Below are 23,913 nucleotides of genomic sequence, written 5' to 3'. Positions count from 1 at the left end.
ATCCTCTCTTTCAGGTCTGGGTACTTTCTAGTGACCTGTCTTAGAGTTCACGGACTCTGTCCTCTGTGTAGGCATCTCTCAAGGCACCTAATAAGTTCTTACATTCTCATCTCATGCATTTCATTTCTAGGATCAACATTGGGTCTTTTTGTATAGTCTCCAAAGATGAATTCTCCCATCTTCTGATATTATTTACCTTTTCCTCCACAAAGAAAGAACGAGGAGTTGGGAGAGGGAAGGAGAGAGTGAGGACAGTGGGGGAGAAAAGTTGAAGACAGAATAAAAGCAAAGCTTACTCTTGAGGTATGAACTTCTAAAAATGAAGGACTAGGGCAGTGGTCGGCAAACTCATTAGTCAACAGAGCCAAATATCAACAGTACAACAATTGAAATTTCTTTTGAGAGCCAAATTTTTTAAACTTAAACTTCTTCTAATGCCACTTCTTCAAAATAGACTTGCCCAGGCCGTGGTATTTTGTGGAAGAGCCACACTCAAGGGGCCAAAGAGCCGCATGTGGCTCGCGAGCTGCAGTTTGCCGACCACGGAACTAGGGAATTTAGACAAGCCTTCCTTGAGAAGGGTTAGCAATTTTGGACTGAAATGAAATTCTCTCTTTGAAGCATTTGAGAATGAATAAGTCAGTAAGCAGGTACTGAGTAAGGTTAAGCAGAAGGAAATCTGGTGGAATGTGATGATGGAGACATTCTTTCCCTCCTGTATCTGCTGGTAGAGTGGAGAGAGTCATTGCTGGGGGAACAGAAATTGGAGCTCAGAGCCCAGGAGGGCGGAGTGGCTGATAAATGCCCCAAGCTTTGAGTTGAGATTTTTGTGGAAATTGAAAACTGATTCTAAAATGTAGATGGAAATGCAGAGCCAGAAATACTCCAGATCATTTGGAAGAACAAGAAAGTGGGAAACTTACTATAATAGATACCAAGATTTATTGTTAAAGCTTCACTAATTAAGATACTGATATTGACATAGGATTGACAGATCAGTGGAACAGAACAGAAACCAACATGTGTACACTGATCCTTGATTTATAATAGAAGTGGCATTGCCCAGCGTTGTCAAAAAGGCAGTCATTTCAGTAAATGGTGTTACGTCACCTGGACAGATCTAGTCCTTATTTAACCCCACACACAAAACCCTTTCCAGGAGAATTACACACCTGTATATGAAAGCTAAAACTACTGAAAGGTAATGCAGTAGACTGTCCTCATGCCATATTTTCATGATCTTAAGTCAGACATAATTAAAAAGCTTAGGAATTAAAATTAAAGTTCAGAACACTGTCTTAATATGCTCTTAAGATAGTGAGAAAGGCACATCACAAAGTGGGAACATATTGGCAGTGTGCACATCTGAAAAAAGTCAGGCAACCAGGCTGTGTAAAGAAGCGAATAAGAAGAGGACAGATACACTGATGTTTTTTTAAATGACTGAAAACTTGCACAGGTACTTCACAGCAAATGTCCCAAATGCTCAATAAGCATGCGATAAGCTGTTCAACATTGTTAATCTTTAGGGCAATGGAGTTAAAACCTTATTGCCCCATGTACACACCCACCAGAATGGCTAACATTTAAGAGTAGTGACACCAAAAGTTGGTAAGGATATAAATCAGTGGGAATTCTCATACCCACGCTGGTGGGACAAACATTCTTTATGCACTCTTAGGTCTATATAGAACGTTCATGGCAACCTTGTTCCTAATTGTCAAAAAACTAGAAAAACTCAAAGGTCTGTCCGTGGAGGAGTGGGTAAATAAAGGCATGCCCACTCAGTGAACCTCTCTGCAGCAGGGGAAGTGAAAGGGGGTACGGCTGTATGCAGCAGCATGGACGAGTCTCACAAACATAAACGCTGATGAGGAAGCCTGGTCTCCATGTGTAATTACTCCGTGAAACGCCATCAGGCAGGGAGAGTTCAAAGTCACGGAGCCTGAGCCTGTTCTGTGGTGGTGGAAGTTACACAGCCCTTCACAGGATCCACACAGTTTGCTAACAATGAGAGAAAAATAACAGGTGACCTCTCCTGTGCCATCAGCAGTTATTCAGTGACAGAGCAGAATGCCTTTCAGTCTGCCATATATTTTAGCTGCTTATGTCGAACTAATTTATAGTCTCAGAGGAAGTTGCCAGAGCAGCCCAGAGGTCCCATATACTCAAAAAACTCAACTTTTCCCAGTTGTCACATCTCACATAACTATATAGGACGGTATCAAAACCAGAAAGCCGGCATTGTTCAAATCCTGGTGAGCTAGATCACAGACCTTACTCTGATGTCACCAGCTTGCACACTCATTTTCCTTTTAAATATATTTTATTGATTTTTTACAGAGAGGAAGAGAGAGGGATAGAAAGTTAGAAACATCGATGAGAGAGAGACATCGATCAGCTGCCTCCTGCACGCCCCCTACTGGGGATGTGCCCGCAACCCAGGTACATGCCCTTGACCAGAATCGAACCTGGGACCCTTGAGTCTGCAGGCCGATGCTCTATCCACTGAGCCAAACCGGTTAGGGCTCATTTTTCTTACCACGCGTTTCTAGGTGGCAGAGAGAGTGCAGCCTTTTGGGCTTCAAGTTCAAGTTACTGTTATTAAGTAATTCTGCAGACCATTGTGGAGTAGATTTATCCCGCCCTGTGTTTGTATGTTGGGTTACACGAGGGGATTGAGTTGTGCTGAGTATTCCCAGGATAGCTTTTCTACAGCATGGATTTCCCCTCCCCCTTCTTCTTTCTGCCTTTTCTTCAGCTTTCGCTTTCTTTTCCCTCGCCCTGGCCCCCCATCCCTTGCAGTCTCTAGCACTGACCAAGAAAAGGGTGGGAGGAGGGGTGCTTTTCATTTAAATGTTCACAAAAGGAGGGTGGCTTTGAGTTCTCCGCTCGGAATAAACATGAGCCCCATTTCCTACACCAGTAAAATGGGAACCTCCACAGCCTTTGCATTGGTCAGGATTAACATGGGTTTTTTTTTTGTTCCTGCCGCATAGTAGAGTTCTCTATGGCCTTTCATATTTTAAAAACACATCAGTTCACTGTTTTTCCCCACTGTGCCCTACCATTACAAACAATTTTGTATTCAGAGCTGTATTCAGAGAGGAAGGTAAGAGGAAGTCTGATCTGTAGCGGAAGACTTTGGCAGGGTCCTGCCAAGGCCCCTGAGGATCTTGCATCAGGCAGCTCCAACCTGTGAGGCCTGGCAGCGGCTGGATCCCTCCGCCTGGGCTTCCTCCCTCTGGTTTGGGATGCTGGGATCGGCTTCCCAGGGTTGTAATGAGACTCTTGGTAAAGTGCGTGGATCGTGCCTGGCACCGTGGACCGCTACTGTGTTTATTAAAAACAAGTTCCTCAATGTGGATTTACACTGGTGTTAGTAAAGAGTCATTTGGAACAGAAAAGACGTTAATCTCTTCCAATTCGTTTATTTCTTCAAATAATTCTAATAGGGTTAACAGTGCAGTGCCTCTTATAAATATTGACTCTCTTTTAAGTGTTTACATAAGTCAAGTTACAGTTTTAACATTTGGTCAGTGTGTAAAGGAGGAGGCCATACTCAGGAAAATTTGTTTAATTTTAGATTTTCAATTCTGAAAAAACACACAAAACTATTATATTTTACCCTCTAATAGATGCTCAAGAGATTGCTGTCTGTCAGGATTTTTCACACAGAGGCATTATGAATTGACACTTTTTAAAACATGTTATTAGAACAACAACTGCAGCTTATTATCAGCAAAGATATTCAAGGGTATGTTTTCTTAGCCTGTTGCTACCAGTGGAAGGAGTCAGCCTTTTACTGGCAATACTTCCTGCACGATCAATGGCTTCTCTTATTTATTGGGGCCTGCAGTACCATCACTCTCCTTGGATCCAGTTCTCCCAGCCGAAGGGTAGCTTTGAAAAGAGTAAAAACAACACCGAACATCAAGTTCTGCTGGGGGTTCCGAGCAGGAAGTTCACCTGGTGAGGCCGAGGGGTGGGGTGGGGCTGGGCTGGAGCAGCCAGTTTTGCCAGTGGGAGTGCGGGCGGGGCGCTCGGGGGAGGCTGCACGCAGGTCCTGCTGAGAAGGGAGGATTAAGCCCTGCAGGCAGGAGCTCTCACCCCCCACACAGCGGGCGAGGCTTCCGAGGAGCTAAAAGCTGCTGATGGGGCGCCTGGAGACAGAGCGGGAGCCTGAGAGCGCTGTGGGCTTTGCCTTGGAAAGGTCTGAGCAGGCGATCATGCTTCACTCTGTCGGCGGCTGCACGGACTGCCGAGCTGCTGTTTCCCGGCGGATCCCCTGCTGAGTGCAGTCATTTGGAATAATCTTAGGTATTGATCCTCAAACCTGTGCCACAGCAAAAGGTAAGGCTACCTCAACTAGTTATTCAGACGTTCCCTCCAACAGCATCCGGACTGCTTCACGGTGACTGTTTTTACATTTTATTTGGGCACATGTGTCCTTGGTTGCTTTTTAGTGAATGGTTGGTTAGTGTTTGGAGTGTCCAGAAATGGAACAATTAAGCATTGAGCCTTAATGCTTGCAGAGGGATGATCATTTTTTTGAAGTAGGTTGTACCACATACATACTGGGCAATGTATCTCTTTCCTAGTCGGGCATTACCCATTTTTCTATTGGAAACCAGCTTCTTTCTTAATGTTTTCTAGACCTTAAGTTAATGCACGAACGTTTTTATGATGAAAAGAGCCTACCTGTGCTTCATAAGCCACCAGTATAAATCATATTTAAATCTCTTCCTGGTGGGTTAGTGCCGTGGTCGGCAAACTGCGGCTCGCGAGCCACATGCGGCTCTTTGGCCCCTTGAGTGTGGCTCTTCCACAAAATACCACGGCCCGGGCGAGTCTATTTTGAAGTCGTGGCATTAGAAGAAGTTTAAAAAATTTGGCTCTCCAAAGAAATTTCAATCGTTGTACTGTTGATATTTGGCTCTGTTGACTAAGGAGTTTGCCCACCACGGGGTTAGTGTATCCTAGGCAGCACATAGGATTTACTAAAAAGGACTGGGCAGAGGCTGCTCAAATCAGCATGAGGAAGTAACCCTCCTGCCCTTTTACCTCCAGTGTTGTGTGTTTTTTCCTCGTTGGCATTAGTGAGGATCGCCAGCTTTGTCCATGAAATACTTGTGCTAGTCTGTGTCTTCCTGCAGGGATTTTCTGCCACTGGGGTAGCAGTCTGCGACTCTGTGGACCTTCTTTAGCCCTTTCGGGAACATAACAGGGTCACCAGAGTTTTCTCTGAATCCCAGGTCAGCCCTGTTAAGAATTTGAGCACAACCCCCGCCCCCCCGCCCCCGGCAAACCCCCGCCAGGAAAGTTCTACTGTTTAAATGATATCAATATTTTAATTTTCAAAACCATACATGAGGGCATTTCAAACGGTAGAGCTCCTTTTCATTGTCAACTTTGAAAACCCCCTACGCTTGTAGCTCATGTTCATGGTTTGGGACCAGAACTTCTCTCTTTTACAGTATCGTGTAGTAATACTTCATAAGGTATTCAGTGGAAGAGAGCAGAAGTCTGAGGTTTCTGAGGTTTAGTTTACATTTCAGAGCATGACAGGAGAAGGGCTGGAAAGTGACTGTGTGTGTGCCTTCCTGATGGTCCCAGCCCTGACTTAGGAGGTACACCCAGGGCCCATGGAACCTGGTTTGCAAAGCCTTAGGTTCTGGTTAGCTCTGTGCCATGCAGGATCCTGCAGGTTCTCAGACCAAAGGTCAAGAAAAACTGCAGTCATAAAAATCACCCCTGTGGATCGACACTTAGTGAGCGCTTGGCATATATGTAATTTCATGAAAGCATCATAGTAACCCTGAGTGATGTGTATTATGATTGTCATTCTCACTGTGTATGTGAGGGAGCCTAGACTTAACTAGGTAATTTGCTCATGATCTTGGAAATTGGGAAGCTGTTAGGATTCAAACCCTCAGTTCTGTCTGTCGCAGAAGCCCGCGTCCTTGTTCCCCAAGCTTGTTCCCTAAGCGAAAGGTGAGGTCTTTTGTAGAGCAAATTCCAAGAAGTTTGCTTTTGATAGAGTCTTCATCATCAATTCAATGCTCTCAAATATAGAAACGTTTCCCTCCAGCTCCTGAAAGAAAAAAAAAAGGAAAAGAAAAAACCCAACCCTTAGTAGCAAACAAAAGCCACGTACATAGCAGTGTTCTACACCAAACTCCATAGCTTAACAAAGTGCAAGAGTGTGTGACATCAGAGTGAATATGACTACATTATAGTCTAATTTAAAAAATTTCCAGACAAGAGAGTTTTCACACTGTTAAGCTTAAGGTTCTAAGTTTGCAGACGTCTAGAAATTCATATAGTACTTTTGATAGTCCTCTTACCTTTGATGTTACCGAATTCCCAAGACTGTATAGTTATTGTATTTTAAATTTTATAAGAGGAGACATATAAATACATGTCTTCCTGTGGTAGTACTACTTTTTAAACTTTTGTCAAACAGTGCTAGTTCGTCTTAGAAAAATAGGAACCGAGATTATTTTAAAATCCTTGGCAGAGTTGCTTTCATAGCCTATATCAGATTCATCCTCCTTGTGTTGGGATCTGAGTGTCAGGAATTCATACCCACATCTTGTCTCCTCCTACTCGCCTCTGCTCAAATGCAAATCTCTTTGTTCTGTATTTAGAGGTGCAGTTAGTCTTATATAACTGAGATGGTAAAGTCACCATGTTAATTTTTTTTTTAATGTGCTCTTTTTATAAAGTTAAGGAACAACACCAATCCCTTATTATTTAAATGTTTAATTTAAAATAAAAATCAGTATCAGTTTTACCAAGGAAAATGTATAGCTTCTGTATATCTCCCTAAAAAAGGAGCTAACTCTGAACCTTCTTTGATATTTATTACTGAAATGCGTAGCGCCTGGAAAGGCAAATGTATTATGTAAATAACAAGAGTGTTTTAACCTGTGACCGGTTCCCCGGGGAACAGTGACTCCTAAAGTCAAACGTAGCACGCCCTCTCTAATTTATCACTCTGTGTACTCTAGGAAGAGCAGCAGCATGATGTGCTTTGGTTTCATCCTTAAGTGAGCGGGAGAAAGACCCATTTTTATTCCAATACCCCAATACTTTAGTTAGTTAGCCACCAGCGTGTCTGGCCACACAGGAGTGGTGCTGGATAATCTAAAGAAGCAATCAGTTGCTCCCTTTTGCTTCTCTTTTTCCAGGTGAATGGTTCTTATCTCCTCTGTGTCTGCAAGGTTCTTCTCTAAAACTTACTACAGATTTCCTGCTGTCCTCCCTTTGCATTCTAGTTAACAAGGGCTTCAGCCCGGCCGGCGTGAATCAGTGGTTGAGTGTGGACCTATGAACCAGGAGGTCACAGTTCGATTCTTGCCCAGGGCACAGGCCCGGGTTGCGGGCTCGATCCCCAGTGTGGGACCTGCAAGGAGGCAGCTGATCAGTTATTCTCTCTCATCATTGATGTTTCTATCTCCCTCTCCCTCTCCCTTCCTCTCTGAAATCAATAAAAATATATGTGGTTTTTTTTTTTTTTTTTAAGGGCTTTGAAAATGCCTCCTCTTCTCTCTCGTGAGTAAGTGGAAGCCGATTTGATTAATGTGATTGTGAGTAGCTTCCTAGTTTTTCAGCCAAGAGCCAAGAGCCATCACTGTCCGTGTTATTTTTAGTTTAGCATTGGGTGTACATGACATTTCTCAAATACCTGGCTTCCTCCCTCTGAGGATGGAATGTGCAGATATCAGAGCTGTTAAAGCCATCCCGTTCCAGAGCCTCATCCCTGGGCTGGCCCCAGAGACGGTTCCCGGTAGTCGCGTGCAGCTGTTAAAGCACCGGTTGGAGAATTGTGCGTCTCTTCTCCTCCAAAGCTGCTTATAAAAGAGTGATAAAAATGATTATGTACTTTCTTCCACAATAACTTCAGCCGCATATCAAGATTTAACACTCAAATTTTCCTGAAGGCTTTCTGGGACATCTTGAGCAGGTGAGGAGAGATGACATCCAAGGCTGAAGCTGCTGAATTCCTGCTCTGGAACATGGACTACACGCAGCAGTTCCCCGAGGGGCAGGAGGGTTTTGGATTTGAGCATCACCCTGGTGGGATGCAAGTTTTCCGAAGTCAGAATATACATAGATACTACTTACCTTTTTTTTTTTCTTCCTAGAGTGAATTCTTAAACCTAGTTCAAAAATTAACCTCTATAAAACATATGGCATCTAGCCTATGTAATAAAGAGGTAATATGCAAATTGACCATCACACCATCACCAGATGGCGGCGCCCACAGCGGGGGAGGGGGGACGGCTGCTCCACTGCCTGCCACCAGAGTCCCCTAAGCCCCACCAGGGGCCTCAGGTCCTCTTGCACCCCCCACTGACTGAGGCTCAGGCAAGCAGGGCCGGCTGAGGTGCAGGCAAGACTCGGGTGGTGGCTGCCCAGCCGCTCAGGGCAGGCCTGAGGCACAGGCAAGCTGCTGATGGTGGCTGCCCAGCCGCCCAGGGCCAGCCGAGGCTTGCACTGCCGGCAGTGGCAGCAGTAGAGGTGTGATGGGGGCGTCACCTTACCCTGATCGCCTGGGTCGCCTTCCGCCCCTGAGGGCTCCCGGACTGTGAGAGCGGGCAGGCCGGGCTGAGGCACCCGGCCTCTAGTACAGAAATAATATTATAAATGACCATTATATTGTTCACCAAGGTCTTCCTAGCAAATAAATCAATGAAACAAACAGCGTATTGTATGGCATGAACAACAGCTGCAAATGGCTTTAACAATTAAAGAAGATAGTACACTTATGCACTAAGTCCTGGAAATAGTGTATGTATGTTGTGTGAATTAGTTATAAAAGGGCTCCTTACTACTATTTTAAGTTTTCATGGGGAAAAATACATAACTTAAAAAGTGCTAAGCCTAATACACTATACATAAAACAGTAGCATTTTAAATGATCTTTCTATCTTAAGTTTTTATGCCAGCCCTTTTCAAGGTGACTTAGAAACCCTAATTGGTGTTTTTGACACTGCCTGCCAATGAAGTTTTAAATGGTGCCCTTTTCCCCTCCCGATACATTTTCGTAAAGCAAAGGCATTTTCCACAGACTTTAGAGTTTTCCATGCTTTATACTTTCTCAGTGTTTCATGATTTCTCACCTGACAGCTAGAATTCATAAATTACTTGGCAAAACTCCTTTTTTTCTATTTTTAAACTGTGATCTGACCTGGTTAATTGCCTTGTCTAAAATCTTACAGCAAGTTTTTGGCAGAATCAGGACTAAAACCTTTATCTTCACATTTTCACTTGCTCATGCCTGGCCGGTATGAGGCATGACGGACGGCCTACATCAGACTGTTTTATTTATTATTGGGAAGGTATAAAAGCTTTTAATTATTAGGCCATTGGTTCAAGGATGTATTTCTAAATCATCAACTAGAATTACTAGCATTTTATGCTTACTGAATATTTTTACCACATACAAAAGCTGTGTATTTAGATATTTCAGGATAGTACCAGATACCTTAAGGAAAATGGATTGAAATATGAGTATTAAGTCACCTTGAAAATTAGAGCTGGAAAGTTAGAGAGGAAAAGTATAAAATGTCATTATTCTGATAACCTTTATTCCATTCAGAAGTCATTACATGAATGTAATGGGAGATAAAATAGATTTTATTTAATATACCATTCTATGACAAACTATTATGAACTAAATTCTAGTGATTAGATACTGGTTTATATTTTGAGTTTAAATCATTCAGAGAGTGATGCAACACAAACTGAGTATAAATGAGCTTTGGTTGTGGGCTTGATCCCTGGTCAGGGCACATGTAAGAATCAACTAATGAATGCATAAATAAGTAGAACAGCAAATTGATGTTTCTTTCTTTTTCCCTTTCGCTCCCTTCCTCTCTCTCTCTAAAATCAATCAATAAATGAAATAAATAAAAGAAATATGGCTGAAAGCAAAATACTCTACAACCCAAAGATCCTACTCCTGAATGAGGATGCCTGAGTTCTCTCCCTCTGAGGCACTTAATGAGATTTTTCAATGAATTATTGATAGTAATAATAAAAACTTGGGAACTCTCTGAATGGCAATCAGCAGGAGAATGGAAATATAAGTTGCAGTATATCTATATATATAAAAGCCAAGCCCTAATCAGTTTGGATAAGTGGATAGAGCGTCGGCCTGCGGACTGAAGGGTCCCAGGTTTGATTCCGGTCAAGGGCATGTACCTTGGTTGTGGGCACATTCCCAGTAGGAGGGGTGCAGGAGGCAGCTGATTGATGTTTCTCTCTCATCGATGTTTCTAGCTCTCTATCCCTCTCCCTTCTTCTCTCTGTAAAAAATCAATAAAATATATTAAAAAAAAAAAAAAGCCAAGTGACTGGAACGCCAGAATGACTGGTTGCTTTGATGTGCACTGTGACCCCGACCAGCACCCCACCCCGCCCCCCCGCCGATCAGGGGCGGGGCCAGCTGGCCAACTGCCTGTGGCCCTTCCCCTTGGGCAGCCTGGCCCCGATCAGCCTCAATTGGGGTGGGCTGGCTGGACCCCACCCATGCATGAATTCGTGTACCGGGCCTCTAGTATACCTATAAGGAAATAGCTGTATCTGGGTCACCTGGGTCTCAGGGTGCCACCACTGTGATGGGGGTGTGTGGCAGTTGAGAGGGGAACCCAGTTTGCAAGTTGCAGCCCTCACACCTGCTGCCACCTATTTCCTGTGGCTGCTGGCACTATAGCGATGTGGCCAGGAGGCTGGAGATACCTCTTCATTGCTGCTCCCAGGGCTCCCCTGGTCTGAGCACTGCCATAACTGGGGAGAGCGCCAGGTGTGGGTGCTGCCTGCGGCTGCTGCTGCCTCTCTTACCCTCTGCTGGGCTGTGTGGTAGGGGCTGTACCCTGACTCCCTTGACTGCTGCCATGTTGGTTGGGGCTGTGGGTTCAGCTGAGGTGTCTGGGGAGTCAGGGTTGTGGGTTCTGTTCTGTCTCTTTACCATTCTGCCTTCCCTCCACGTGCCAACACATTCACCTTCAGATGTACGGCTGTGGGCATCTTTCAGGAAATCTCCGCACTGAGCAGAGAAACCTGGGTTGTGGGATAAAGGTCCTCCAAGTTATAGACAGATGGAAGGGGAGATGGGTACGGTGGGGTCCGCTTGCTCTGCCATGATGCTTACAGTATTTCAAAGTATCCAATAGGGACTTAGAATTTGGAAGGTGATAAGAAGCCCTTAAATATCAGTTGCCTATGCTTCTGGCCCCCTCTGTTAACTTTCCACCAAATGGTCATTTAATCTGTGTTTCAAAACTTTGCGCAAAGAAAGATTTGTGTACAATTGTGAAAATCCATTGGACATGACACACATTACACTCATACTTGATTGTTTCCTGGGTTTGATCAGGACAACCTCTTCAGGTATTATGCATCCCACCCCTACCCTCTCATTCTGTCAGCTTGACTCTGAATTTGCTACAGATCTTAGAATGTGATGCATGTAATCAAATAAGTGCAATGCTGAGGCCATTAACGGGCACCAATCATCTTTCTTTAATGTCCTGAGAAATTAGTTCCAAACAGTCTAGGAGGTTTCTGAGACTGGATTTAGAGAACTCTAGATTAAGTGAAGTATTATGAGAAAGAAAAAATTCTTTGGCTTTGCTAGAGAAATGTTTTACTTGGGTAATTTAAGATACCCAGTGCCCCATTTCTCCATGTCAAAGTTCACTGGGGCTCACGGAGCTGCTGTGCACTTGGCTCTGTAAACTGGATATTGGTGTCATAAAGATTTGTGTTGGAGATACTGTGTGTCATACTGTTAAAGCTCTTAACTACTGGAAAGACTGGTTTGGTTGGGTTCGTCTCAGGTTTGAAGAGAGACTGCGGATGTAAAATCTGTCATATCTAATATGGAGGCAGTTACATTGGGGCACATGTCACATTTTAACTCTAGGACAGGAAAATTGAATATAAGGTGGAGTGATTGTTTGTGTTTTATTGTTGAGGTACTTTTTCTGTGGAAGTGGCGTTACCATTTTCATGCCTCTAATCCAGCGTACTTGATAGACTTTGACCTTAAGACCCGTAGTCTCCTCTGTTGAAATGTTTTATAAGCACTTGACCGCCTAAAACAACTCCCACTCTGCCTCCTTCAGGGGAAGTCTTGTGAGACTATTGACGGCACATTCCAGACTTCTGTTCCTCAAACGATAATTTTACTAACTAGTTTTCTCACTTTCTATAAAATTTCGTTTATTTATTTTTTACTTTTTAAACTCTTGTGAAAATGATAAACACACACACACACACACACACACACACACACACACACACACTCACACACACACATTAGCCTAGATTTACACAGGGTTGGATCATCAGTATCGCTGACTTCCACGTCCATGTCCATGTCCATGTCCCACGGGCAGGTCTTCGGGGGCAACACAGCCTTCTGTCCAGCACCTAATCGCTGAGCTTACGATATTTGTTGTGTGTGGAATTTTAGAGGAATTTACCGTGTAAGCTGTACTTAGAGATTTGTTTGCATTCAGTTCTTTCACTGTTGTCTTTCTCTTGTATCACTCAGTGGAAATATTTTTTACTTATCTCTTGCCTTGATCTATAGAGGACTTAAGGTTATATTTAGTATACCCTAGATGAATGTTAATGGAAGAGCTAAATTTTTTTATGGGTGTGTGTTTTGTGTTTATGTAGCAGTTAGTTTGACAAGTGTGTTCTGTATCCTAATGGGATTGTCCTCTTCATAAGATGAAAAACCGCGAGCTGTTTTTTTTTTTTTTTGTTGCTGTTTGTTTTACTTTCCAGATTATAAAGCCATGAGCATTTCTAACCACCAAGTAAAATATTTTAGAAATTGACTAGAAAGTAAGACCACATTCACAGTGTTTTCAGGCTCAGTTATTATGAAGATCTCCAAAGTGATATATTAGAGTGAAGCTCAGATACCAGTCATAATCCGGGGGTGTCCGTAGGTATGCATTGGGGAAATGGCTGCGTTACCAAGCCTGATTTAGAAGTCACGGATTACAAGACTTATGGTTGCTCCCATTCCCATCAAGTAAAATCACAGACTGGTGAGAAGAAAAGTGCAAAATTGTGATATTCTTTATAAATAACTGTTTCCTAAACTTCTGCTGCAAATTTCTACAGAATATAAAGTGTACTTTCAATACATGATTTGGCCGTCGACCTCTCAAGACCTCCATTTCTTTTCGTACTAGGTAAAAGTGTAAGCTCTTGCCACAGCTAAGATGTTTCTGCCTTCTCCCTGTTTTCCAGTCTCTAAAAAGCACGGCAAGCTCATCACTTTCTTACGCACATTCATGAAGTCTCGGCCAACAAAACAGAAGCTGAAGCAGCGGGGGATCTTGAAAGAGAGGGTGTTTGGTTGTGACCTGGGGGAGCACCTTCTCAATTCTGGTTTTGAAGGTACGCATACGTTTCCTACTCTTACCACTCTAGTGTCTAACCTCTGCACGTTGATTTTCTATAACCAGTGGTGCAATAGATTAGGCAAGTAATTTCTGTTCCTTTGAAGTTCGGCAGCAGGCATTGAACACGCTTGGGTCCTTATCTTCGTTCTGGGGAGCTGGGGATAAAGACGGGTCTAAGGATGTACTTTGAATCAGATACTTCTCATCTGTTTAGGAAGAGTAAGACATTCGCCTAAAGCAGTGGCCGGCAAACCGCAGCTCGCGAGCCACATGCGGCTCTTTGGCCCCTTGAGTGTGGCTCTTCCACAAAATACCACATGCGGGTGCGCACGTACAGTGCGATTGAAATTTCGTGGCCCATGCACAGAAGTCGGTTTTCGGCTCTCAGAAGAAATTTCAATCGTTGTACTGTTGATATTTGGCTCTGTTGACTAATGAGTTTGCCGACCACTAGCCTAAAGTACAGTCAGTTAGCATTATTTTTATATCTGTCCAGAATGCTTTCTCAGCCAGCTTTCCCCTCCCACATTTTATTCTAAAATGTTTACTTAATTTCTTGTTTGAAAAATATAGCCATAGTTTTGAGGCTATAAAATGCCAAGACCAGTCTCCCAACTTTTATAGCTAAAATTTTTAATATCATTCTCTGTAAATCAAGTTCTGACTCAAGAATTCAGTAGGTAGTGAATGAATGGAGGGGCATGAATGGATAAGAAGAAAGAAAAATGGGGTTTTCTTTTGATTTAAAAAAATGCACTTTTCTCTACCAGTTCTTGTAGAGAGGCTAGAGTATTAAAGTAGTATTCAAAGTACCAGAAATAGATGATTTGTAAAATTCTAAATCCTGATGAGAAATACCCATTGTACTTTTTAAGACCACTGATGAAAAGTAGGGTAAATATCAATACAGTAAACAAAATACAGAAAAGTGTTTATTCTCATCGGTAGTCATAAAAATGTATTTTCAAGCCATTTTGAGATATTTTATATTAATAAACATTATTAATATAATAAAGCTGCTTTTCTAAATTATGATCATATTAACTGTAATCAAATGGATAACTATTTCTCCAGCAAAATGTGTTTATTCAGGAGCAACAAAGAATCGCAATTTAGGACATGTGGTCTAATTGAGAACCATGCCCAAGTCTAGGGAAACAGAGGAGGAGAATGTCTTTTTAATGCATTGGGGGCAGGGCTATTGTAAACCTAGTGCCCATTGGAGGATACTGAGAGTAGGAAATATAGTGACTTTTCATTGGCTGAGTTTTGGCAATCTCCCATTGGCTGAACTGTTCCTGGGATAGGAGGAATCTTCTATCTCCTGCTGAGGTGGTCAAGTATCACTTCCTATGACAAAAAAATCACTTTCTGTTGGAGGTGAAGGGTATGTTTCTTGTTGGGGTCAGGAGTGTGTGTTAAGTGACAGGTGCATAAAAGTTCTCTCTACTAGCCTCCTGACTGCCTTTTAAATAAGATTTCTGTTTATTAATTTTCATAATATCCAATACCAGTAAGGCAGCAGCAATTTTATCAATAGACAAAAACTGTTGGTTTCAGGTAGCTCGGTGAATTATTAATTTTTTGAAAAACATTTTGGTACTTCACAGCAAGAGACTTTTTTTATAGTGTTCTTTTCATGTAGCAATTCCCCTTAGGGATTTATCCTAAGCTTATATTTCAATATAAACAAAAATGTTCATTATAGCATTATGTATGAGAGCAAAAAACTTGAGTACTCACTTTTGAACATAAATTGAAGGTGTTAAAATTGTAAATTTGAGTACAGTGTGGAAATTTAAAAAATCTCTCTTTATATAAAGGCCTAAACAACCGTCCAACCAGTAGCTATGATGCACAATGACCACCAGGGGCAGACGCTCAATACAGGAGCTACCGAGCTGCGGTAACTTGGCAGCTGCGGTTCTCGGGTGATGCACCCAGAGCCAGAGAGGTGGGAGCCCAATTCCGGGGTGCATCACCCGAGAACTGCCCTCTCGCAATCCAGGACCCCTTGGGGGATGTCAGAGAGCCAGTTTCGGCCTGATCCCTGCAGGCCAGGCCAAGGGACCCCACCGATATTCATGCACCAGGCCTCTAGTGTTATATATAAATAGTAAGTTTACCTTTTTAAATGTATGGATACTTAGGAGATATATAAAATGAATATAATTGTGGTGGCATATTACATGTGGAGACTTTGTAATTTTTTTTCTTAGTTTTCCTGCCTTTTTAATTAAAAAGAAGAAAAAATACTAGAAGAATGTTAGAAATTAATTTAATAGTCTTGAAAGAGAACTCTGCTAAAGGCTGATCCAGAGGACAAAGTCTGTTCAAGTGATTAGAAAAACAAAAAATATTAATTTGTGACATTAGAGTGTAATTGTAATTTAATAAACCTTGAAGACTGAGGTCAGATACATTCTAGATGGCATTTAAAAATAATTTCCTCTTTATTGGGGATGATGACAATGATGAATAAATATTCATATGATAGAAATAATTTGAATATGTAATCAAGACTAAATTAACACAAAGAGAGAAACCTTTGAAGTTTATCAACTAAAATTTTAATTAGGAAAGAAAATAGTTTTTAATATTAAATTGATTTGTTAATTTGTCTTTGATTTAATAAATGTGTGAGGAATTAAAGTTTTTTAAGGTTTTTGAAACTTTATATGTACTGTATATAGTCTATAACCAGTCATAACATATGTGTGTGTGTGTATGTGTGTGTGTGTATATATATATATATATATATATATATATATATATATATATATATGAGAGAGAGAGAGAGACTCTATTTCAAAGCTTAAATTAAAACGGGTAGAATTGAATATATATTATATGTAACTAGAGGCCCGGTGCACGAAATTTGTGTACTCAGCAGGGTGGGGGGGGGTCCCCTCAGCCCGGCCTGCACCCTCTCACAGTCTGGGAGCCCTCAGGGGATGTCCAACTGATGGCTTAGGCCCGCTCCCCACGGGCCTAAGCTGGTAGTCGAACATCCTTAGTGCTGCTGCGGAGGCGAGAGAGGCTCCCCCCACTGCTGCTGCGCTCACCATCCATGAGCCCAGCTTCTGGGTGAGTGGTGCTCCCCCTGTGGGAGTGCACGGACCACCATGGGGCAGCTCCTGCATTGAGCGTCTTCCCCCTAGTGGTCAGTGCGCGTCATAGTGGCCGTTCGATCAATTTGCATATTAGTCTTTTATTAAATAGGATAGGATATTTAAAGTCTTAAGTGAAACAGAATTACCCTGAGGAGGAAGAATGATATGTTCATATTTTATATATGTAATTGTGAGGAGAGAGGAGATATAAATAGGGATAGGTATATAATGTGTATGATCATTCTTCCTCATGATTACCCTGTTAGTTGGGACTTTAAAATATATAAAATATAAAATATAAGTATATAAGATAGATTATGCACCAGATTTTCCTAAGAAGGAAGCCCATATCAGTATAATGTTTTGCTACATGACTCATTCTCTGGATTGTGTTCCTAGTGAATAATCGACTTTATAGAAAGCTTATCCTGTTAACACTTTCTGAACTTTTGAGCACCTCCCTGTGGGATCAAGAGAAAAGCCTGACCTGTTTCTTCTGAAGCAGGTGTTGTAAGAATTCGTGTAGGAGCCTGACAAGGTGTTTCAAAAATCCTTTTATTTGTGATCCCTGGTGTCAGAATTCACTCAAGATGATCTTACAGTTTCAGCTCCCACAAACCACAATGCTTATAATTGAGTTAATTAAAGGTTATAGCACAGTTACTTACATAACCGGTTTTTTAAAAAAATCTCCCCACGTGGTACCTTTTTGGGATAGATCAAACTAATTGGTCATTTACTTGGGCACCCTGAGTGACAGAGTCAGATGTCTTTTGTTTCTTTTTCTCTTTGTATTTCTTTTCGTTCAAGCTTGCTGGAATGTGATCATTAATATGAGGGAATGTTTTCCAGTTTGTTTGCCATGCTCATTAGCTTTCACACATCGATTCAGCATGTTTTAGTTGTACTTAGAAGTTTCTGGTGTGTTTTCATTCTTAATAAGTACGGTAGGAGAGGATGGTTTCCAAGATTTAAGAAGTCAACAAACAGGTTTGATAACTATAGTGTTCATTCATTCCGTAACTATGATAAAATCTATTCTAGTGGAACAGAGTTTTCAAACGTCATCGGTTTCGTATAGGACTTGTTTTATTTGTTGCACATATCTGAAACTGAATTTCCTTAACAATGAAATTTCAAGTGAGATTTCTTTAAACAAAAAAGCAAGAACTTTGTAGGAAACTCGGTAAAATGATATTTGGCACAAAATATAAAATCTGTTTTAAAACTCAAGGTGAGGAAACTCTGTAGTCTGAACTTATTTCTGTGTTTGAGTTTTTTCCCAGCTATTTTTTACAATAGTTAAAAAACAAACAATCAGGGATTTTATAATCAGAGCGCACCGGGGGGAAAAACAAACAAACAAGGTCCAAATAACCTCTGAAATTAATTCCTTAGTTAATCATATTTTCCCAACAAAAAGTCACGATGCGCTTTCTAATAACGCCGCACAGATGCTGCTGGCCTGGGAGCCGCCACCCCGAGATGAAACGACTTTTCAGAGGATTTCCATGAGAATTAAGTGAGGGTGTCCATTGTAAAGCACATAGCCTGGCACATATTCCATGTTTAGTAATACAGCTGCTTAAAAACTCATTTAAAGCCAAGGAGCTTGTTTGAAATGTAAGTTACAGGATCTGACAATTTAAAAGGTAGAATGCCAGAAGAACAACAAAGGAAGGGCAGGAAAACCAAGGAAAAGTCTGCAGTTTTAAGCAAGTCCTGGAATAACATCATTTCTTCCAGCGTCATTTTGTTATAATGTGGGTGAGACGCGGTGTAGGAACTCTGGTTTGGATCAGTCAGCCTGTGGTGAAACTGATTCCATTACATGTCATTTCACTTAAAGTTTCAGAACCCTGAACAACGTTAAGTGAGGACTTACTGTATACTGTACGTGCAATACGTTACCTGAAAGTATCTTCTTAAATATCATTTCATTCACCACTCCTGTGTGTTTCATCCCTAGTATAGTCGTTCTTTGCAAATAGTGTTTGTCCAAGCACTTCTTTTCGGGGATTTGAACTAACACTATCACATGAAAGATACTAAAAATTTACAGTCTGTATTTCAAAACAAAGTTAAAATTTCAGCTGTTGTACATTTTTGAATGGTTATAAAAAAAACTTTATCATATAGTTTGAACGCCCTTTTTGAGAGTGTAGGCCCCGAATAGTTGGCCATTTGTGTCAGATATTCAGTGAAGTAACCAGACAGTCCCCATCTTTTCTTTCAACTTATTGTTGGGGTGCCCTTTATAAGGAGCTGATAATATTAAGTCAGAAGGTCAGTACTTACAATATAAAGATAGGCAGGAAATTAAGGTCTTATCTACTTGAAATTGCCTCGACCTTTGCATTATGTTGATGTTTTGTTTATTAGATAAAATTAGAATTAGCATGAACTATGAAAAGATAAAAGAAACTCTCTTAAAAGTGAAAAATTGCAATTATCTGTTGAGACGTGAGATTAAGTAAACATGCCCTCTTCATTTTTTGTAGTAGATTAAAATTCCACACCTATCACTTTAACTCGAAAATTTTATTTTGCTGATGAGAACTAAGATATTCTCATTTTCTGGTGATTTTGTTTCCGCCGAGTCCTCCCATCTAACCCACGTCTTTACAATTACTCTTCAGTCCCCCAGGTTCTTCAGAGCTGCACGGCATTCATCGAGAGATATGGCATTGTGGATGGAATATATCGCCTCTCTGGCGTTGCCTCCAATATCCAGAGGCTACGGTAAAACCTTCTGTGGCATTTCCTTTTTCGTTCCTATTGTAATTCATTCAAATGAAATTATTTCAGAATTAAGTCTCTTACATTGATAACCATAATTCAGTAGGATAGTTTAGAAAAATAGGCAATACTAAACATATTGTTCTCTGTGTATATTTTCCTATATGCCATTTAGTACAGTATCAGAACACCATGTCCCCTTCACCTTGTCAGTCCTTGTATGTTTTCCCTTTACAATAGTTGATGACTTTAGCTATTGAACTTGAACCCATGACAACCACGACAGATGAAGTTTACATTATCTGAATAGAATTAATAGGATTAATAGAATCAGTCTTTCATTCCTAATTAAAATTGACGAGGGAAACTTTCTAATCTCCTTGGATACCTGTTCTGTATTCTGTACTCAGATATGCACTTGTTACATATTTCACATCCTCTCTCATTATCTTCCCAGACAAAAATCACCGTGTCCTTTACACCAGCAATAGACATTTTATTTTTGCTCAATCTCTTAGCTTCTGGTCTATTCTTAGTGTGTTATTTTTGTTTAATTTTCACTGTGATGCACGGAAATTGCCGTTTCCTCTACAGGGGTTTTAATATCCTAATTGACCGCAGAGCTCACCTCTATTTTCAGGAATTCATATGGAAAGTACTTCACCTGATCCTGGTAGTAAGGACAGTTTCAGTCTTTACTTTCACGTGCAGCAAACCTCATATTCACTAATAAATCCACAAACACTAATCCTCTGGGTTGATGAGTGGCCTCGTGCCTGTAGATTAATATTAATTAACCTCCTAGAGAGTGAGCGTAACCGGCCCTAGCTTTCTGAACGCAACCTTTATTCCATTCACTTCAGTGCTACAGATTTTAGCGTCTGTTACAATGTGGTGTTGGCTGGGGATTGGTTGATATTGTCTCTGGCTTCCTTATCCGTCTTTAATAAACCACTCCTGGGCCATACTTCCTGTAGCTGAGGGGTTTCCGGGCACGGTTGCTCATGGACCAGCTGCCACTCAATCCTAGTCTCCAGAATTGCCGAAATATCACATATTGAAACCATGAGGAACTGAGTCCTGTTTTTAGATCTGTGTATTAAGAGCTGCTCATTCATATGCATTTCAGAGATTGTTGTCCATCTTAATAGTAAAGCTATGCCCTTAATTATTTTCACATAGAAAAACACGTATGATCAAACATCCAGTTACTGCTGGAGAAAAACATTAATTCACTGAGGTAAAAATATAAATTCACATTTGTCCATACATTTGTATTTATTTGTCTGTATATTTTATTTGGGTCTGTGCTTTCCCAAATATTCTTGCTTTTCCTTTAATAAAGTAATTTTCTCACTCTGCTGTCTTTGTTAGCCATGAGTTTGACTCTGAACATGTCCCCGACTTGACAAAAGAACCCTACGTTCAGGACATCCATTCCGTGGGCTCCCTCTGCAAGCTGTATTTCCGAGAGCTCCCAAACCCTCTGCTCACCTACCAGCTGTATGAGAAATTCTCAGTGAGTGCCAGTCACTTTTAAATCAAGTCCTGTTTGGGGTTTTGTTCAAAATGTGTAAAAATGGTTTTGGCCAGGTAAGAAATAGTTCCATGCCTAAAATGATTCCTTTAGAGGAAAAAACAAACAACAACAACAACAGAACAGTTATTGCTAGCTGGTTCCTAGTTTTGGCTAATTTTACATTTTCATTCTTTTAGTTTCTGACTTTGAGCCACTACTCTTATCACACTTAATGTTAGTGACCATAAAGTTTTTAAAAAATAATCTTTGAATAGATTTCAATGTCCACCTAGTGTGGGGGGAAGTGTACTTCCTTGATGCTACATGATGTTTCCTCTTCGCTCAGCGCCAAAGAGTAGATAGAATGATTTATCTGAGAGTGAAAAAAGCTAAATTGTAAGTGAAGAACTTTGATTTTTGCCAACAAAGTCCACTGGTTGATGTCGCATTATGATGGTTGCAGGATGCTGTCTCAGCAGCGACAGATGAAGAAAGGCTGATCAAGATTCATGACGTCATCCAGCAGCTGCCCCCGCCACACTACAGGTAAACCCCATGCAGCATCCCAGCTTCTGCCCTAACCGGTTTGGCTCAGTGGATGGAGTGTTGGCCTGTGGACTGAAGGGTCCCAGGTTCGATTCCGGTCAAGGGCGTGTACCTTGGTTGTGGGCACATCCCCAGAGGGGGGTGTGCAGGAGGCAGTGATCAATGTTTCTAACTCTCTATCCCACTCCCTTCCTCTCTGTAAAAATCAATAAAATATATTTAGAAAAAAGAAAGAATTCCAGCTTCTGACTAGTTAAATTTTCTTGGACTTGCAACTATTTATTTATTATTTATTTTTTTATATTTTTATTGATTTCAGAGAGGAAGGGAGAGGGAGAAAGAGAGAGAAACATGAATGATGAGAGTAAATCATTGATTGCCTGCTCTTGCACACCCCACTGGGGATTGAGCCTGCAACCTGGGCATGTGCCCTGACTGTGACCTCCTGGTTCACAGATCAAAGCTCAACCACTGAGCCATGCCATTTGTCCATATGTTTATATTTATTTATCTGTGTATCCCAGGGCCTGGCACAGTGCTTGGCATGCAATAGGCTTTAATAAATGCTGGATGAACGAATGCATGAATGAACAAATGGATGGTTGACTAAATCTGTTTCTTAGTGTGTTTGTTTTGCGACACTGAGAAATACTGCTGAAGGTACTGGGATGTCTGGCCACAAGTGTGCAGACTTGTGAATTGCTTGAATCCAAAATACGGACTCACTGCTGGTGTCTGTTTGCTGGTTTCCTTTTTGCAACCCTCCTTTTTTAAAAAAAATAAATATATTTTTATTGATTTCAGAGAGGAAGGGAGTGGGAGAAAGAGAAACATCAATGATGAGAGAGAATCATTGATCGCTGCCTCCTGCCCACCCCACCCTGGGGTTTGAGCTCACAACCTGGGCATGTGCCCTGACCAGGAATCAAACAATGATCTCCTGGTTCATAGGTCAACACATCCACTGAGCCACGCTGGAGTTCAAAATGTGTCCAAGCCACACACAGTGTGTCTGCTGCAACTAGAGCAGCGTAACTTCATGGAATCGTTTGTCTAGAAGCCGGAGGGGAGCGTTCATGGAACCAGGTGTCTGGCAGCAGGAGCAAATACTGCTAAAGGTTTTTTAAAATCTCAGGCTGTTTCCTCAGAGCCAGTCCTGCCAGAAGCTTGTTTCTTGCCTTAGACGTTTTCCGTAGTATTCTGTAGGTGTGGTTATTATACCTAGGTATAAAATTCATACTAATCTTCTGACAGTTAGTTTCGTGGTAATAATGTTTAAACCTAGTGAGCAGCACACAGTTTGCTGGGGTTTGTATGGTTCTTTTTCCATTTTTCCTTTGAAACTTAACGAGTACGTGGAGTTTTTATGCTCTGTACATGATGGGTTTTTTTTTTTTTTTAATATTCTTAATGATTTCAGAGAGGAAGGGAGAGGGAGAGAGAGATAGAAACATCAAGGATGAAAGAGAATCATTGATTGGCTGCCTCCTGCACATTCCCCACTGGGGATTGAGCCTGCAACCTGGGCATATGCCCTGACCGGGAATCGAACCGGTGACCTCTTGATTCCTGGGTCGACGCTCAACCGCTGAGCTATACCCAGCTGGGCTACATGATGGGTTTTATAGTTGTTGTTGTTAATGTGTTGTGTTTCATTTTCCAGGACACTGGAGTTCCTCATGAGACACTTGTCACTTCTAGCTGACTATTGTTCCATCACAAATATGCATGCAAAAAACCTAGCAATTGTTTGGGCTCCAAACCTGCTCAGGTAAGTTGCATTTGACATTTGACCTTAAGTAGATCCAATCACCTTGGAAAGTCTAATTCATCAGTGTTCCTTAAGGACACCCTGTTCAAGTAAAACCGATCTGTTGTTTTTATGCGCATCTCCCCAAAACAGGCCAGTCAGTGGCACTTAGCCGAGGCCTGTGAAAGTATTTTTCTTCCTCTGGTTGGTGTGGGATTTACCAAAGGACTTGTATGTATGCATATAAGCATAACCAATGGACACAGACACCAGGGGAGTGAGGGCATGAGTGGGGGGGGAAGTAGGGGGGAGCAAGGAGGGATAAGGACACATATGTAATACCTTAATCAATAAAGAAAATTTGTAAAAAAGGATTTACATGTTTAAAAAAATGCCCTTTAAGATTGCTATGTCTGACGCTGATGGCGATCTTGTCTGCCCCACAGATCGAAACAGATCGAGTCCGCCTGCTTCAGCGGCACGGCGGCCTTCATGGAAGTGAGGATTCAGTCTGTGGTCGTCGAATTCATCCTCAACCACGTGGACGTCCTCTTCAGTGGGAAAATCAGCGAGGTCATTCAGGAAGGGGCAGGTGCGGCTCGGCCAGAGTGCGTTCCTGGGAGGAACGTGCCCCTACACTTCTAGAGCCATGGAGACTGCATTTCTTTCTTTATTTATTTTTTTTATTTTTATTCATTTTAGAGCGTCAGCCTGCGGACTGAAGGGTCCCAGGTTTGGTTCCGGTCGGGGGCACGTGCCCAGGTTGCGGGCTCTATCCCCAGTGGGGGCGTGCGGGAGGCGGCCGATCGG

At 41.8% G+C, this 23,913-nt stretch overlaps 1 protein-coding gene across 2 annotated transcripts in view; it reads left to right on the top strand.

The window, feature by feature from the left end:
• ARHGAP32 (Rho GTPase activating protein 32) overlaps positions 1-23,913 on the top strand; it is a 194,294-nt gene that overhangs the window by 155,926 nt on the left and 14,455 nt on the right. For both annotated transcript variants that reach the window (XM_080649766.1, XM_080649765.1), the window contains 6 exons: positions 13,282-13,431; positions 19,189-19,291; positions 20,663-20,807; positions 21,271-21,353; positions 23,017-23,124; positions 23,550-23,695. In XM_080649766.1, the coding sequence (XP_080505892.1) occupies positions 13,282-13,431; positions 19,189-19,291; positions 20,663-20,807; positions 21,271-21,353; positions 23,017-23,124; positions 23,550-23,695 (735 nt within the window). The remainder of the gene's footprint in view (positions 1-13,281; positions 13,432-19,188; positions 19,292-20,662; positions 20,808-21,270; positions 21,354-23,016; positions 23,125-23,549; positions 23,696-23,913) is intronic.

Source organism: Plecotus auritus (assembly GCF_963455305.1).
Source record: "Plecotus auritus genome assembly, chromosome: 13".
Taxonomy (NCBI): Eukaryota; Metazoa; Chordata; class Mammalia; order Chiroptera; family Vespertilionidae; genus Plecotus; species Plecotus auritus.
Note: the sequence above shows the minus strand (reverse complement) of the source record. Positions and strands in the feature narration are given on the sequence as shown.